This window comes from Spermophilus citellus (genome assembly GCF_964194105.1).
Source record: "Spermophilus citellus genome assembly, chromosome: 10".
Taxonomy (NCBI): Eukaryota; Metazoa; Chordata; class Mammalia; order Rodentia; family Sciuridae; genus Spermophilus; species Spermophilus citellus.
The window spans coordinates 92,019,663-92,032,379 of record NC_138197.1 but is presented as its reverse complement, the minus strand read 5'-3'; the positions used below and the strand labels follow the sequence as shown (position 1 = coordinate 92,032,379).

The following is a 12,717-nucleotide window of genomic DNA, read 5'->3' as shown; positions in this document are numbered from 1 at the left end:
ATTTTAGGTAGGAGTAAAGTAGCAAATGCTTAAATAGTAAAATTCAATTTTAGGTGGTACTTATTCTATGGGTTATGAAATTGCTCTTCTTTTCTATAAACTTAAAATAATTCTATGGCTCCAGTCTCATATATGTCTAAGGGTCTTTTCAGTATTCAGTGACTTAATTTCAGAACACATGTTTCAATGATTTGCAAAGTTTGGAGGAATGGAACACCTCAGGAAAATAAGAAGTGGTCCACAAAAATTTGGCTTAAGTATAGTAGTTGTATTGGTATTTAATAATGGTAAATTTAAAATATGTTAATTCTGAAGCATCTAAGTAGTGTTTAAAGAGTTGGCCTACTGGGTGAAAATATCATTTAAAAATATTTGTGTTATGTAATACAAAGCCAATGGCTATTCAAAATTCCCAGGTAGAATAGAGTTGTCAATACTAAAGGAAAGACTTTGTACATTAACACATGAAAAGAAACTTCTTATCTCAAGGGATGGCACAAGTGGCATAAAAGGTCATTAAATGCTAATAGACCTATTGAGGTATGGTTGCTTAATGGAGGATTGTAGCAACACAGACATAAAGACCAACACACAGAGAGCAATTTTAACTCTCCAACATGAGATGGACAAACAAGATGGAAAATAAACACTTTCTCAGTATTGGCAGTACTAAGTTTACACAATTATTATACTGAATAGAACATCTGACCAATGATAACACAATCTATATGCATGGCTGCTACTGATTTAGGAGAGTTAGAAGAGTGGTTTACAAAATAAATTTTGTTAGAATTCATCTTCATGTAGTAGAGTAAACCATACTTCAGAAAGTAAATGAAAAATAAGTTGAGAAATTTAGTTAGGAAATAGGAAGGATAATGTTGAGATAAATTCCTTTAACCCTTTTCCAAACATCTACACATTTATAAAAAGAGATAAATTTTCTTAGATTTAAGAGATTCTTTTCACGTGTGCAGTGTACAACATACTATATACATACGGGGCTTCCCTATGTACATATACATATGTATACACTATCTATATGCTTTTTTAAATGTGTACAGAGCTTTAACTCAAATAAAGTGAGTTAGTAACACAGTAATCATTGCCATACAATCCAAGTGCTGAAATAAATGACACTGTTCACTTAAAGGGTTATTTTATCTCTCCCATTGTCTAACACTAAGAATCTAACTACCCTTTTTAGTTTTTCTTTCATTGCAACACTGATTGTCATAGATAATCTTTGTGCTTTTGCATAATGCCCATCCTGGATGGAACATATATTCACATACAACATTGGACATTTTAAATAAGCATGCTGGAACACAGGCAGGACCATACATCCATGCACAGAATATTCTGAATATGATTTTTTTTTCCAAACTGACTGCAACATCAACATGCACCACTATCATATTTGGTCCTGTACAGCAAGGAATGTACAGCTGAAGCAACCATGGCAAGTTTCACTTGCAAGAGTTTCTTTAAAGAACACCCAATAAAGAAACAAAAGTGAATGAATGAAACAAAAATGAATCCCCCAAACTAAAGAGTAAAAAAAAAAAATCCTCCCACACGTTAACACTGAAAATCTGGCCATTTTTTTACACAGCATGTTTTCCTCATTCCACATAAAACAGGTCCTCTTCCAAAAATCTCAGTCTTTTTTTTTTTTAATAAGAGACACATATTAGTGCCTTAGAGCTTTCCCCAGCCATTGGAAGAGCTCATCTTGATAAAGCATTTTCCAGCGCACATTAGCTTCAACGGTTTCCACAGCACGTGAGAAAGAGGCAGCAGCTACCCCATCATAGCTCTTCATGAAGTTCTTTAGCTGGAAACAGAAATTTAAAATGATAAGGATGCATATCTTAAAATGAACTCATATGCAGCATATTTGAACAAGAATCCCTTTGAAACAAAGTGCCACAATTGAAACCAAGGGAAATCCTGATAAGCCCTCTAGCTTTAATTGCCTCTAGTTTCTTGCTTTTAGTTAACTTGAACATCCCTCATTTTGGAGGTCATGCAACTGAGCCACATATTGTTAGTCTCCCTCCAACTCTCCTGTAGATAACACTGTGGGCCATGATGACAATAGTAGCTGAGGTTACTTTGCAGGGACTTGAAGGCTACTTTTGTTAAAACCACCAACTCTTCTCTTGGGCCTAAGCAGGTGTCCAACAGGTGACCTTCTGATGTCAGACAACCAAAAACTGCAATCTCAGATCATGCTAACGCCATAATTTTCTTCATGCATCCTTTGAAGAGTTATGAAGCGTGACTATGCCTGCATAGATCACTTATTACATCCCCTCTGATCACTGGTCCCCACACCTTAAATCACCATGTTTCTTCATCCCATAAATACTCCTGTAAGAGAGGCATATTTGAGAGCTGGTCTCTCTCATCTCCTTGCACTTGGCTGCCTCTTGAATAAAATCTCTTTTACAAAACTTATTTAAAGATTGGTATTTATTTGATATAGTGGAATAAGTTTAGTAATGAAAAATATAATGGGCTGTATCAATTAGGTATTATATAATTGATTATGGAATGAAAAAGCACAGCAAAAAGGAAGAGTAGACATTGATTACAATAAGACTCCAATTCAGCTTCTATGTCATCAATAAATTTTAAAATGGAAATACTTAATTTTTCTTTCAAAATAGGTTGATGAAATTGTGACAAAGACTAGTTCTAATTACAAGGACCATTCAATGTATAAAAGAGCCTTATGAAAAGAATACAAGGATTAAAGTTCACTCTTTGTGTGTGAAAATTATTCTTCATCTTCTACAAATAAGCAGTATAGGGCTTGACACTATCTCCAATGTCAAGGGATTGTCAAAGTTATTGGAAGGTGGAAAAAAGTAATGGTGCTATACAAACTAGATGATAAATGACATTCCAATCATCCGAGTAACTAGATTTAGAAAGAATAAAGAAGAAATATGGTCTCATTCAGCTAGAGAATTTGATCATTTAGGTTAGAATTTTTGAGTGCTTTTCCCATAATTTTTATTGATACGAGATTTATTTTGAGAGTCCATATACTTTGGATTGTTCTTCAAGATTCTTCAAGTTCTTCCTTCTGTTAGATACATCTTTAGAAACTGCAAGCAACCAACTAACAGTTGCAATGTTCATAGACAAATGTGAAAAATCAACTTGCAACACAGAAATGTTATGTGCTGGAATTGACGTGGGATCACATGGCGGCCCACAGGGAGCAAGTGGTGGCAAGGAGACATGGTCCATTAAGATAGACTCAGGGACAGGGAAGATGGGGTGGGGTTATTTAACATGCAACTAATTGTACCTTTCTAAAATAATTTAGAATTTAGTTCATGTAGAGCTTTGTCTGTTAAGACAGTGTTACTTTGATTACATGATACTGATGCGTTCTCTCAGAGTCTGTTTTTCCACAAAACCTTACATCTGGCAATACCAGCAAAGAATAATTGTATCTCAGCTATAGCCTTGACAGGACTTCAAAATAATTGTACTTTTATAACAAACATGTAAAATATCCAATGTTTAACAAATACTTACCGGTGCTATCCTAAAAACTGATCTGATACTTGACCACATTTATATATATATTAAGGTAAAAGAAAGAAGAAAGGAATTGGAATTTATTAAGTATCTCTAATACTCCAGGCATTGCCACAGACACACAGATACACACACACACACACACACACACAGAGAGAGAGAGAGAGAGAGAGAGAGAGAGAGAGAGAGAGAGAGAGAGAAGGAAGTCTAAAGGAATTCTTGAATCATAATTTGAATCTTTAGCTAATTAACACAATAATATATTTGTATTTACATATTTATGGTTTATACTCATCAGGTATATTTCCATAAAGCAACAAACAAGACATTTTATTTTAGTTTGGCTGGATGACACATGCCTGTTATCCCAGAGGCTCAGGAGAGTGAAGCAGAAGCATCATGAGTTCAAAGCCAGCCTTAGCAACAGCAAGGCACTAAGTAATTCAGTGGGACCCCGTCTCTAACTAAAATACAAAATAGGGCTAGGGGTATGGCTCAGTGGTTGAATGTCCCCTGAGTTCAAGCCCCAGTACCAAAAAAAAAAAAAGACATTTTGTTTTATGTTTTAGATTTTGTGATTTAACTTCTTAGAAAAACATAACATTATAGTGTCAGTATTCACATATTATTTGTCAATCAAAAATACATTCTTTTAAAATATGTTCTGCATAGTGATATTTTTCCCACAGCATGGAATATGCCAGATGGTGATCAACACCATTTTTGCAACTTTAACTCTGTGGCATGTACTCTTGGACTCTATGAAGCCAGCCTAAACACGTGAAGAAAAATTCTTAAGTTGTCCTCAAAGGCAAATGATGGGTTTCAATATGAATGTATTTTTGACACAAGATGGTAGGTTAGATTATGTTACAAGAGAACTCTCAATAGACAATGTAACTGGTGGGTCTCTAGGGGCGCATTTCTTAGGCACTAAATACTTCCCTTGTGTGCTCAGAGCACCTGAGGTGACTCATAGCACATCTTGAGTAGCTTATTCATCAGAACACATCTGATTCACTTTCCACTGTTGCCACAAATTGATCTCAGGGCCATATTCCTCCATAGTTCTTGTGGCAAACATGGTCAGAACAGCCATCTAACTAGTGCTAGAGGGAGACTGCAATGCCTCATTTCTCAATTTACAGAGTTTGGAGTAATAAAAAAGGCATTTATTACTCCAGTTTGATTATTTGCCCAGCTCTCCGGTAGGCTTTTTTGTTTTTTGTTTTTTTTGCTGCTGCTATTATTTTTTTTATCATGTTTCCTAGATATTTATGCCATGTTATGCTTTTATTTTAAATGCTGCAAGTTTAGACATTTTTATTAAATAACATTTAGTAAAATGTCCTTGTTTTTTGTGCTCCTTAATTTTCTTAGCATAAAATTTCTAGGCATATTTATTTATCTATTAAAATATTTTAGCATTAAAATATCACTTATGTCAGGATACTCCAGACCCCAACATTATAAAGTAAATTATCTTTAGAGTAAATTATACAACATACTATTAGTAACTACATAAACAAATAGTATTAGCCATTGTCCTAGTATGAGGCATATGTCTTCAATATTCCATATGTAAATGCAATATCTGGGATGCACAAGATCTATGTTCCTCTTAAAGAGAGTAGTATATTGACAGGTGCATGACAGTGTTACTTTTGGGACATCAGTATGGAAAAATGACAGGATCCTCTAAGGTTCCATGATGTTATACTTCCATTAACTTAAAATTAAGTGAATGATGGGCTGCCTCAAGAAGAAATAGAGTTCAAACTACTAGATCCATGTAATTAAAGGGAAACTTCAGTTTCAGGTACTAGAGTGCAGTTTTGGACAATAGAAATTTCTTACAAAATGCCCCTAAAGCTGATGAGGATCATTAAAATATCAAAAGAGTTTTCAGAATTCATAAATGTGTGGATTCCCCTTTGATCTATGAATTCTTGGAAATGCTGTACCCCAAGGGAACACTTGGGTTTTCTGTTTATGAGGCTCAAAGGTTATGGGATATTTTGAGTGGATGTTACTTAGCCCTTTCTAATTTAAGGAAGAAGGACTGTCATCAGTACAAATTGAATCCCCCACCCACCACCTGAAAATATATGCCTCATTCCTGTACAAACATTTAAGAGTATGAAAGCATGTAAAAGCCTCTGGAAGAAAACGTAAAACTAAAAAGTCAGAGCAAGTAAGACTGCGATGAAGAAATTCATCCTCATTCCACTGTGAGCCTGCATTGTGAAATTAGCTCCTTTGTAGATAATGGAATAAAAGCCACAATTTAATTTCATTTTTTTTAACCTCTCATGATAGGGGCACCTTGGAACATCTGAAAGTGGCAATTTTTTAAAAAAGCATAAAAATTAAATATATAATATGTAAAAAAAATGGTCAACATGTTATACAATAATTAAATGTTCATCTAAAAGACATTATTTTTCATGGCCGGAGAATGAGCAAATCAAGAAAAATATGAAAGAGAATAAGAGAAAAGGGAGGAGAAAGAACAAGGGAGGAGATACAGGAGACAGGTGGGAGGAAAGGGGATAGAAGAGGAGAAGACAGAACCCTAGAGAAGGAGAGGAGCAAGGAGGGGCCAAGAGAGGAGGAGCAGGGAGAGAGATTTCACTTCTGTGTTCACTTGAATGGCTGAGCAGATTGTGACTAAATGTCTTTCATCCCCAGACTATTGAATATAAAATCATGACATTAAAAGTACTTCATTTAAATACAGAGAAAACTGAAAGCCATCATTAATTTAATTGTTCTTTCTGTTTCCTATGGATTGGAAAAAAGCCTTTCCATTTAGAATCTTTTATTTAAAAAAAATAGTGGAAAAATGTTCTGGGATTTCAAAGCTAAATCCTTCAGGGTTGGGAATACACATAGAAGGGATAAAGGCGGAATTTCAAGTCATTACAACCCAAGCCTTGGCTTAGCCTAGCTCCTGGTGTGATAGAATCTAAGTTAGCTCATGGGGTATGAACTCAGGAAATTGGGCAATATTAGAAGATATTAAGGTTGGTGGCAGGATTGACACACCCAGGAGAATGCTGCTTGATGGGATTAGCTTTGGGTAACAGCATTGAGCATTCTGTCAGTGGAAACTGAGGAAAACATGATCCTCAATGACAATTATCAGCTACATTTTATAAAAGTGGACAGCAGAGGAAAAGACAGTTTGAAGCTCATCTCATTATAATAAATCCAAAGAACCTATGTTTTGTCCCTTTCTTCTACCTGCTTAACCCTCCCCATTTCATCTCTCTTTCTGTTGGTATGTGAGTTAATAAGGGAGGAGGATACCTAGTTTATATTTTCGGAGAAATAAATGAGAGGAAAATGGAAATGTTAAATGAACCCTAGTCCATAAAAAGTCAAGCTTATTTTCATTAATAAAATTCATTTGTGATTGTGTCAAGCAGAAATTTGAAACAAACTATTAATTTCAATATATACTGCCAGATACATGACTTTCCGTACACATGAAATCATTCTGTATAACAGCCTGGACAGCATAAAACATTACTATCATGTCCAGTTATATGTTGTCTGCATAGGGCTGACCACAAAGCTGTGAGACTCATGTTCTACACCTTAACACCAACCTTTGACCTTAATACAAGTACTAAGTCATTGATATGATGGTTTTGTAGGTTACTTGGGTTCACAGAATCTTCTGAAGAGTGGCTGATTGGATCAAAGACTTCTGGAGTAGATTTTGGGACCCAACTTTAGAAATTATTACATTCAAAAACATTTTGCAGGCATTCAATACTTAATATATTAGAAATACCTTTGTAAATAGAGAAGTCTTTAACGTGTGTGTGTGTGTGTAAAAGGAATGGGTGTGAATCTGACAGAAATAAATGATTGAAGTAAATGTGCAATTTTATGCTTATAAAACAAAAAATTAGAACTCATTTTAAAATATTTACCTCTTTGAGTTCACCTTCAGTATTAAGAAATTCTGTAACTCCACTGATAAGTTTGGAATTCATAAATAATGCTTCTCCATACCTCAAAAGATAAAAGAAAAAAGTCTTAACGTTAATATAGGTAGTAATTTAAGAAATACTACTATAAATATATTCTCAAGGGTTCTAGTCTATTTGACTAGGGTTGTCAGAGATTGCTAGATCTTGGAGCATTCAAGATAATTTCTTTAGGGGGCAAGATAGATGAAAAGAGCTATGGCTATGGGATACTATCAGATCCCATCTGATTTGGCTCACAGTGTTTTGGAGAAATGTAAGTTGAAGCAAATTTTAAAAATGTGAGTCCTCTAAAATTGGATTTAGGAAATACTGTCATATTTCCAAGCCAAGGATTGAGCAGAAATTTTAGAACTTTTCGACTCTAAAGCAACTTAGGTCACTGTAAGAGAAAAGCATGCCACCAAAGGAAGGAAGACTGCAGGGCCAACTAGTCATAATCAGTATGTCACACAGATATTTGGGTTTAATTAATCATAAAAGAAATTGGTATTATCCTACTGAGGTCTTAAAAATGGACTCATATTTCTCAAAAAATGTTCCCAAAATATTAGCATTATTTTCATGAGGATATTAAAATAAAATATGTAGTTGTTCATTTGGATTGCATAATTCTTGTGTCACAAATACAATTATTTAACTTTTGACCTGAGGCAATGAACAGTTTGTGCCAGTGAAGAGAAGGAGTTCTAATTTTACTGATTTGTCTTTACTATGCTGATGATACCTAACACAGGTAATCATGTTCTTAGAAACAAGATAAGTATACTACAAAGAAAACTCTGGACAATTGGAAGCAAATGTCTAGATGTCATCACATGAGGTTTTCTAATGTTGCCCTAGCCTATGGGACCTTAAGTAATTTAGTTTCTGAGGAATTTAATTTTTCTCATCTATAAAATGAGGGGCTGACCTAGCAGAAACCATGACTTATTATAATTCTAACATTGAACTCCTCCATGGAAAAAAAGTTAGCTAAGCAAAAGCAAACAAATAATCATTCAAACAACATGAGTGACCACTAGTAATAAGTTTGTGGTTACAGAAGTAGATTATTACCCAGGAACAATAGTAATTCTTTTTCTAAGGGAATGTCAATTATACATTCACATGTAGGTGAATAAAGCATGATCACAAAACCTCAAAGGTGTTTTACCATCTAGTTGAAGAGTTAGACATGTAAACAGATAATTTCCTCTTAATATAACTAAATATAGTGTTGATATTATTATACACAGTGTTCAGAGAAGATCTCTTTAGCTGTGTGATCTGTGAGCTTCTGGCAGATGATGCATCTAGACTGAGAATGGTGCAATTTTGATAAAGTAATTTTAGTGAACCAACAGAAACAAAAGCAGGAGGTATGAGATGACATGGTGTGTGCAGACAACAAGCAATTTGGTATTAAGAGGGTATGAACTGTGAGGCTGGGAATGGAAGAACAAGAGGCTAGGAGGTACACAGAAGACATATCAAGGAGCTTAGATTGTAAGTCTGGCACAGACCCTGGAAAGTTTTATATCAGGGAAATATCACACTTGCTTTTCAGAAAGATTCTTGTGACAAAGGGAAGAGGCGTGTGTGTGTGTGTGTGTGTGTGTGTGTGTGTGTGTGTGTGAATTGGTGAATATAATTAGAGAGGAATAAAGAGGCTATTTTAAGAGTACCATAGTAAAGAAGAAACTGCATTAGGGAAATGGTAGCAGGAAGGCAAAGGAAGAAATATTTAGAAATTCTGAAATTGACAAGACCTAAAGCCTAATTGATAAATATGGCTAGGAAAAGGGGGAAGCCTATATAGACTTTCAGATATGTGGCTTCACCAATTGCTGATTGGCTATAAGGTTTAATAAGAAAAGAAAGACCAAGGGAAAATGATGGCATTAGTTTTTGCAGACATAACCCAGTAGGGATCTTGAGGAGAGATTGTCTATCATATGGAAATATCTAGAGTACATATAAGATGAAGATTTGGGAGTGATGGTGAGAATGGATGACAACTTAAATCAGGAAGAATTTGTAAAAGGTGAAGAATATATTGGTCAGGACCCCCACAAACTCCAACATTCAAGGACCAATAGAGGAGTAGGGGTAGATAAAACCACTCCTATTTGCCATGAAAAGTACTACTGTATTTGTAGACACTCAAACCTCAAACCTCAATAATTTTACCTTTTGGATAGATATCATAGACAGGTGCATTCCACTGACTCTGAACTATAAAATCAGATACTCTCTGTATCATGGTCATTCTTGGATAGGAACTGTTGTGTATATATTAATTTTACCTTGGCTGGATAACTAGACACATATAATAATGACATAATTAATCATTAATCATTAAGCAAGATATTTCTTAAGCCACTAACTTCATATGCGTGACAACAAAACATACTCTAATATTCTAATCATTCAAAGTTCTGAACTGAACATATAGAAAAAGTCAATGTGCCATATAGGAATATGAGTGCTTTCTCTCAATGATATATCTGTAGAGAGAAATGTGCTTTAATATGACATACACATTCAAATTGAACTCATTATAACAGGACAGCTGATAAAGGTGTGCTTAAATAGTTTTTATATGAGTTTCTGACAGAACAGTAAGTCTGCTTACTACCTGGGAAGAGTTATGTTTTAGAAGAACATGCAGCATTTACATCCTCTATAATAAATTTAATTTTAAGATACCATAGAGATTACCAGAGTAATAAATTAGCATAGATTATAATAGATTTAAATACTTAATGAAAACTTTTCTAATATTGAGGATGAAAAACTCTCACCATGAAACAAGATATCCTGGGAATGAATTCTACTGCAAGAGGGACCACATGATGATTGAAATGATTAATGTTTCTTCTCTACTTCATGGTTTTATTTAGGTGCTTGATAATATTTTATTTAGAAGAAATTTAAAACAATTCTACAAAAACAATTTGAGTTTCTTGTTATAATACCATTTATATCTGATTTATAAATCATTTTCCTATAATACATTCAGGATATAGGAGTTTTATGATTTCTTCAATTTTGGACAGTTTGATGGATATTCCAGGAAAGTGCTCTGCTAAACATTTTACACTCTCCACGTGTCCACATAGCATTAATTAAGGCTATTAACCTTGAACAAATTAATAAGGTTAGAGAATTGTTTAAACAGAATGAGTTCTACAGAAGTAACAATACCCATCTTGGTTGACTTTGTTAAAATGTAATCCTATTATTTGGATCTAAACTCTATCACAAAACTTGGCCTTTTATTTCTCATATGTCAGCTTTAATTTACACTTTCAGGTATGAATGATCCAATTCTTCTTTCTACCTGGTATTTAATATCTTCCATTTATCTCTAAAAAACTTCCAAGCAAGGTCTCGGCCATGGGGATTCCGAGCTACATGGATTATGACATCAATTGCATCTTGATCCAGCACCACCTCAGAATTCAGAGACAGATTTAGAAGCCTATAATGATAGAATTATAGAGAAATTTTTAGTCCAATAAATTTTACATTTTTATAATTGTACTAAAGTTACATGGTCTAGTTTGTCATATTCTTCAAAAGAATAGTCCAGTGCAAACTTTCTTCAGATGAATTTAATAATGGAACAAATTTCAGTTTATATAAGGAGGAAGGTCAAATTCAAAGTGTTTTATTACATTAATTAAACTCTAAAAATATACATTGGATAGGGAAATCACAATTCTGATTTGATGACACAGAACTCCCTTTTAAAATTATTTTAGTAAACATTTCCTTTGATAATGAATTATTTTCTTACACACATTTATAAATTATAATGACATAATTAATCATTAAGCAAGATATTTCTTAAGCCACTAATTTCAATAAGGTTAACATATAACTTCAATAAGGTTAACAAGATATTTTTTTTTGTGATATTTAGGAAGATATAGTAACAGCTATTCAAGGACATAAAACAACTTCAGGGGAGCCTGATTAACAGATAACATATAATAATGACATAATTAATCATTAATCATTATAAAAATAGTTAGGAAATCTATTGACCCACCTGTTTAATAAATTCCTGTCGTCACTACAAGTTAAGGCCTCCAACAATATCTTCTTTTCAGAAACTGCTGTAGTGGAGTGGAATTTCATCCATATGAATTCCCAAACATCTTCATCCAGTAGTGACACTCCTGTACAGTAGACGATGTCTCTAACATTTAATGGTATTCTAAAGAAGCAACCCATGGTGGTTTTCTGTTAATTCAAAGCTTTGTAGCATTGAAAATAAAGACAGATAATGCTTTTCCATAGTTTTTAAAGAGATGATTTTTTAGTTAGATTTTATCTTGAAGAGAATAGTATTATGGTAATAATATTCAAATATATTAGTATGAATATATTGATGAATAAAATAATGGCTTTTATTCAAAGGAAGCTTTGAATATGATTTTTGTTAACACTCTTAAAATTATATATTTAAACAAAAATAATAACAAAGCCTTGAAAAAAGAATAAAAAACAGTTGCATTATATTTTCAATAACATTAGTAGACTCTTTGCTCTCATAATTGATAGATCCAAGGAGGACAAAATAGCGCTCATTGAAGACTAGTTAATTTGAATGAAACAAAACTACTTCCCTTTAAATTTTTAGATACTTTCTTTACAAGTAATTTTTCCAAACAACTCCACAGATTTTATAACCTAGAAAACTGTAAATATAGATGATAAACATAATAAAACATAAGTAGCAAGTGATGAGAAAGCAAAATGTAATTTTTCTCAGAGTTCAGAAAAATGACTATTAAAAATATATTACATCTTGACCTTAATTCAAAATGAATTATGAGAATGTGAAACAGTGGATATAATTAAGCTTGTCTATTCATAAATCCTAAATTATCATGTCAATTTTTGACACTACTATTCTTTTTATTAAGTATTATTCCTGTGTCTGTAATATTCCCCACGAGTACTGACTTTTAAAAATATTTCTCTGAAGGAATACTCTGATGCTTAAAAGTTTAAAAATGTAATTCTGCTTTTCTCAATATTCATTAATTCATTATTAATATTTCTCATTTGTAATTTAAATATGGCCAATAATTATAGACTGTCTTCTCTAGATAACATAAAGGCACACTGATAGTTCAAACACTGCTCGGTTATAGCAGTA

General features: G+C 33.4%; 1 protein-coding gene across 1 annotated transcript in view; it reads right to left on the bottom strand.

Annotated features, from left to right (window-relative positions):
- Window positions 1-646: 646 nt before the first annotated feature.
- TRHDE (thyrotropin releasing hormone degrading enzyme) overlaps window positions 647-12,717 on the bottom strand; it is a gene marked incomplete at its 5' end in the record, with an annotated part of 371,592 nt that continues 359,521 nt past the window's right edge. The window contains 4 exons of the mRNA XM_081311312.1: window positions 647-1,837; window positions 7,506-7,587; window positions 10,888-11,028; window positions 11,602-11,769. Coding sequence (XP_081167438.1) covers window positions 1,694-1,837; window positions 7,506-7,587; window positions 10,888-11,028; window positions 11,602-11,769 — 535 coding nt within the window. The 3' untranslated portion in view covers window positions 647-1,693. The remainder of the gene's footprint in view (window positions 1,838-7,505; window positions 7,588-10,887; window positions 11,029-11,601; window positions 11,770-12,717) is intronic.